The sequence below is a fragment of the Plasmodium relictum genome (assembly GCF_900005765.1).
Source record: "Plasmodium relictum strain SGS1 genome assembly, contig: PRELSG_00_v1_435, whole genome shotgun sequence".
NCBI classification, from domain to species: Eukaryota; Apicomplexa; class Aconoidasida; order Haemosporida; family Plasmodiidae; genus Plasmodium; species Plasmodium relictum.
Genome location: NW_021628671.1, coordinates 1 through 6,670, shown reverse-complemented (window position 1 = coordinate 6,670; position 6,670 = coordinate 1). Strand labels below are relative to the sequence as shown.

Here is a 6,670-nt window from a genome sequence, read left to right as displayed (position 1 = left end):
CTGAAAGAAAATAAAGAAAAATTATTTTTTTTTATTTTTTTTATTTGAGATGAAGTTAATAACTATTTTTATTTTTTTTTTTTTTTTTTTTTTTTAAAAAAAATAAAGGCTTTTTTTAGTTATTATTTTGAAGTAGTTAAATATGGAAGGAATTTTTTTTTTTATAAAAATTTTACATATTTTTATTAGATCATATAAGATCTTAATTTTATCACTATTTAATGGTAATATGATATTATTTATACAATAAAAGACCGCTTTATGTGTTTTTTTTACTAATATGCTTATTTAATACTATACAAAAATTATTAAATAGACAATTAATAAGTCAAATAATTAAGCAACAAATTAAAATTAAAGTCTTAATTTATTTTAAAACTTTTAAATACATATTTTAATAATTGAATTATTATAAATATTGCTTCTCTACTTTTTACTTTCAAATTTTTATTTTTTTCCAATCTATTTTACAACTTTTTAAATATTTACTAGTCCAATTGTACAAGCTATTTCTAAGTTGAAAACATTCCTTTTTTTTTGACTTATAAAAATTAAACCATTCTTCATATGTAAAATTACTCTTCATAAACTTCTCTCGCTCTTCATGAATCATACTATAAAATTTTTCTATTTCCGCATGTAATCCATCATACCAATTCTTGAATTTTTCTTCTTCCCATGTTCTTCCATCTAGAGAACACCTTATATGATAACAATAACACATTTTTTCCCATTTTAGAAGCATATAATCTATTAATAAAAGTTTCAAAGCTTCCAAATACTCATCCTCAGTACAAAACCATTTATTGATTTTTATTTTTTCATGATTATTTTTTTTTTCATTTCCATATTTTTTACAATCTTCTTTGAAGTTATTCAAATAATCCTTAAGCGATTCATTTTTCATTCTATATTTAAATTCATTTAACTCCTTTTTTTTATTCTTAAAAAAATTAGAGAGTTCATTATCCGTGGGATATCCCTCCTTAAACTTCTCATATTCTTGAGCAACTATATGATAAATATCCTGTATTGCCTGTAATTTACCAAGAAAATACTCGAATTTTTCTTGTTCCCATATTCTTCCATATATGGTATATTTTATCTTATACTTACTACAAAGATATTCCCATTTACGCAATAAATATTTTACTAATTCTCTTTCCATATCTTCAATATATTTATTATATCTTTTCCATAATACATCTGTTTGTAAATGATCATTCTCATTTTCTCTATTTCTCTCTGCTATCATCCTTAGGTGATCTTTATTGAATTTAATTGAAGAAATTGATAGATTTTCCTGCTTGAATATGCATTATAATAAAATTCAAAAATGGAATATTTAAAAAGTAAATTTATATTAATAGAATTTCAATTTAAATATTTTATTAAAAAAAATAAATATATTTTTGTTATAAATTTGATCTTACCTCTAAAAGAAAACATAAAAGTATAAAAAATAATATAGTAAGAAATTTGAATCCAATAGATATGTTACCATTTTTATTTTTAGTAATTCCTCTTCTAGTTATATGTAAATACATGGAGTAATTTTTTCTGACCATAATATTTGGCTCTAAAAGCCATTTATTTAGGTCATCAATTAATCCTTTAACAAATATCATATTTAATTATTATATTTCTAAAATAAGAGGTAATTCATTTAAAAAAAAAACTATTATTAATGTATTCTTTATTATAAAATATTATTCTATAATTAAATTTATGGAAAATATTTTAAATTTAAAAAAAAAAAACTGATAAAAAAATAAAATAATAAGAAAACATATAATAATAAAGAGAAAAAAATATTTTTAAAATTTCTAATTTAAATAATTTACTTTAGAATCCCTGTTAAAAAATCATATGTTAATATGATTAAAACTAAATAACTAAAATTCTGATTCTGAAATACTTAACATTAAAAAAAGAATTTCTTTTTTAGAGATTTTATTAAGAAAATTTTAAACTTTAAAAAAATAAATAAATGCATACGCAAATTCATAAGAAATATAAAAGTTATATTTTAAAAAAATTACGATATTTATATAGAATTACTGGCAATGAATTTTTTATATTATGAATTTTTTCATCTATTTTTCACTATAAATTTTATCCCTTTATTTATTTATTAAAAAAACATTTGATGGAATAATATTTTTATCATTTTTTTTTTATTATATTATTTTTAGAAATAATTTTTTTCGTTTGCTTATTATTTAACTTTTTACTCGTAAAATATATTTAATTATTATATTACGATAATAGTTTTCCTATAATTTTCAATAAAAATAAATTAGTAGAATAAAAGCAGAAATATTTGCTAAATATATAGGGATCTTAAAAAAATTGTGACATATAATTACAAATATATTTAAAGAGAGAATGGTGATATTCCTTGAAAAGAAAGGAAAAAAATAAGTGTGTTAAATGAGAAACATATTCAGCAGATATATAAAAGTTACACTTAAAAAAAAATATATTATAATATATATTTTTTATTTTTTCATTTAAATTATTTGTTTAAATATAAAAAATTAAGTTATAACTTAAAAAAAATAAAAATAATTTACTCTAAATAACCATATAGATGCAGTTAAACATTATTATTATATACATAAGCAATATACAAGTATAGTCATCAATTCAAATGTAATTCTTTTAAAGTAATTTTGAGTTTTTCCTCAGGTAAATATTATATAATATTATATAATATTTTCTAAAAAAAACACTAAGAAAAAAAAAACTCTTATAATAACATATACTAGATTACTCTATTTAAAAAAAAATTATTGCAAATACTTTTTGTTAAAGTCATACTTTTTTAATTCTCTTATATTTTTGTTTTCTTATATGAATAACTACTTTAATTTCATTTTATTATATACTTGTATATATTACCCTTTTTTTTCTTTTTTTACATTATACTCTATTCCATCATCATATTTTGCGTTCTTCTATACTTGATTTCTTTATTAGCTATTTTATCATTTTCCTAGAGTATTGAACATGCAAATTAATAAACATGCAAAAATTTCTCTATGGATTTTAGATATTTCAAAGATGTATTTATGCTACTAATATGTAAATTTTATATATATAATTTACTCAAATGAGTAATTATTAAGAGGTATTTATTTTAATTAAATAACACTTTCATTTTTTATTAACAATTTAAATCCTAATTAAGGTTATTAATTACATAAAATAATTAAATAAAAGGAAGAAATAAATTTAATTATTAATTATATTTTAAAAATACGTAATAATTAAATATTAATTAAAAGCATAATGCTTTTTTTTTTCTTTTTAAATTCAAATTTAATTTTTATTTTAAAAATTAATTTCATATAACAACAAAAAGTTTACAAAAACCTTTTCATTGAAAATCTTTTATTATATATTATAAAAAAAAAATTTATTTTTTTTTTAAATGAATAAAAATAGACTTAACATAATTAACATGCATATAAAAAAAAAATGTTAATTTTTTTTTTAACTAGCGAATGTATAAGTAATTGCAATTCTTTATTTTCCTATAAACAGCTAACTTTTATTATATAAAAGGTTAATAATATCTTTTATTAGTTCTCCAATTTATATTATCCTTTTTCTATATTTTTTCTTAAATAAAATATATATAAATATTTTCAAGTTAATAAGAAAATTAAGGTAAAATTAACACTAAAATACTTAAAAAGAAATTTAAAAATTTCTCTAAAATAAAAATAAAAGTGTAAATTTTAATAACAATACTCATAAATTGATTATTAAAAAAAATTGAAAGTTATTAAATATAAAGATAATGAAGAAGGAAAATATATAAATATATTTTCTAATGGTGACAAAAGCATTTTTCTTTAATTATGAAGACGATAGCCATAGGATTGTTTCCAATAAAAGTAATATTAACCTTTTGATTTATTAAATTGTCTGTTCAATACCTTTGCTATAGTATTGATTTATTATTTTCCTGTTTAATGGATTTGCTAGAGTATTAAACAGACAAATTAATAAAGAGCATGTATAACTAAATATACGGATTTATATATATATGATAGCTTTTTATAATATATAATATTTATATTATACATTAAATTATTCTGTATTGCTTAATAGATATATGTTTACATTTAAAAATTTGTTTTTATTTACAAAGAATAAGTATATTCTTTTAATTAAAAACACACACTAAATTTATAACAAATAACAAAAATTAAGCTCTAGTTCATTCAATGTTGTTTTGAAATATACACACTGAATATAGCATTAATATTGTACTGTTTCCTTAAGTTTTTCATGGAATTAAAAATTGATTCTCTTTTATAATTCGGACACACGTCAACCGACAAAAAAAAATAAAATAATTTTTTTTTTTTTTAATTACAAAGATGTATATATAATAAAATAAACAAAATAAAAAAAAATAACTTTATATTTTTTTTTTATTTTCTTTTAACTAGCCTCAGTGCATGGCTAACTTGTATATGCACGACTAGTGAACTAACTTAATGTACTATAAAAGGTTAATAATATCTTATATTAACCATACTACACCACTTCAGGGAAATAATGATATTACTTGTATTTTGCTCTCTTTGGCTTGTTTTATAACTTCTAACCCCCTTTGTATTTCTTTATCAATTTTTATATACTTATTACTCAAATCCTCTAATTGCGAAAAGTTATTTCTATCATAAATATAGAAATAATCTCTCGGTTTTAATACATTTGTAATATCTAATTTTCTATTACGATGGTCAATTACTTGTACTAAATTTCTCATTCGTTTTTCATAAATTTAATTAATTTTACCATTTAATAGTTTTATCTTTAAGAAAGGAATCTGTATTTCTTTGCCTCTATAATAAATGGGTATGTTTTTTAGATTCTCATTTTTTATATCTGTTACTCTATGCGAGAGATCAATGTGGTTTATATTGTCCATTTCCACTATAATGTTTCATTTGATTCTTCTCATATTCAGATAATTCATAAAATATAATATCTCTCACTTTAATCTCTTTATCTTTAATTAAAGGTTTTTCCTTTATTTTAATTAAATCTTCATTCGCACTTTTCCATCAATCGTTTAAATAAATAATTCTCATTTGCTTAGTTGTTTCTGGTGTTATTTTTGAAAAACCTGAGCATATGTAATATATTCCGTGTACCAAAAAGTAAAGTATTTCTCCAATAGTATCATGAAGGTGCTATTATATATTAAAATGGCATTTCTAACTATTTTCTCAAAAGGTAATTCCTCTTTTTCATATAACCTTTTAAGTATATAGTCGAGACTTTTATGAGAACTTTCATTTATACCGTTCTCTTGTGGATAATGCGCACTAGTATGATACAATTTGATCTGTAATTTATTAATGATATAATCTTTAAATTCTTGTCTCATATATATCGAACTTCGATCTGTTAAAATATTTCTGGGGCATCCAAATATAGGGACCCATGTATTTCTTATAATACTTATTGCGTTCTTTGATATAGGAGCTTTATATGTCACATTTGTTAACATGAAACGTAAATAATGGTCAATCGCTATTTGTATATAATATTCTTTACCTTTGCAAGTTCTAGAACCTATAATATTGATTTATTAATTGCCCGTTTAATGACTTTGCTAGAGTATTAAACAAACAAATTAATAAAGAGCATGTATAACTAAGTATACGTTTATATATATATATTCGTTTTTATTATATATATATATATTGTTTTCTTATGATGCATAATATTTAATTGAAGTTAAATTTTACTGCATCTTTTAATAAACCTATTAACAGTTATAAATGAGTTTTTATTTACAAAGAATTAATATCTTCTTTTAATTAAAAACATACAAATAATTTATAACAATTTATTAAGTCAAAATTTTATGATATTCGATGTTATTTCAAAAATATACATTGAATAATTGGTTAATAAAAAGGTATTATTAACCTTTTGTAGCATGCTAAGCTAGTTGCTAGTTGTATACGTACAAGTTAGCCATGCACTGACGCTAGTCTTATAAAAAAAAAAAAAAAAAATAAAGTTATTTTTTTTTGTTTGTTTATTTATATATATATACATCTTTGTAATTTAAAAAAAAAAAAAAATTAAATATATTTTTTTTTTTTTTGGGAAGAGTTTTATGAATGAATGTTATGAATGTTATGTTATGTTTTAATTTTTAGTGTAAATAAAAATTAAAAGAAAGAAATGTTAACTTATTAAAAACTTAAGAGATAAGAGAAATATTTATGTATTATTCAATGTATATTTTTGAAATAACATTGAATATTATAAAATTTTGACTTAATAAATTGTTATAAATTATTTGTATGTTTTTAATTAAAAGAAGATATTAATTCTTTGTAAATAAAAACTCATTTATAACTGTTAATAGGTTTATTAAAAGATGCAGTAAAATTTAACTTCAATTAAATATTATGCATCATAAGAAAACAATATATATATATATAATAAAAACGAATATATATATATAAACGTATACTTAGTTATACATGCTCTTTATTAATTTGTTTGTTTAATACTCTAGCAAAGTCATTAAACGGGCAATTAATAAATCAATATTATAGAGGTAAAGAGATACAAATTTCTCTAACAAAAGTTATGTTGTTAAGTTATAAAACTAGAGAAATATATG

General features: G+C 19.3%; 1 protein-coding gene across 1 annotated transcript, besides 1 other annotated feature; it reads right to left on the bottom strand.

The window, feature by feature from the left end:
- Positions 1 to 439: 439 nt before the first annotated feature.
- Positions 440 to 1,628, bottom strand: PRELSG_0029400 (Plasmodium exported protein, unknown function; the record flags this gene model as incomplete). Its single annotated transcript, XM_028676012.1, has 2 exons — positions 440 to 1,303; positions 1,434 to 1,628. 2 exons carry the CDS (start codon positions 1,626 to 1,628, stop codon positions 440 to 442), a joined length of 1,059 nt encoding a protein of 352 aa, XP_028531193.1.
- Positions 1,629 to 4,554: 2,926 nt separating this feature from the next.
- Positions 4,555 to 5,604: a repeat region.
- Positions 5,605 to 6,670: the final 1,066 nt, after the last annotated feature.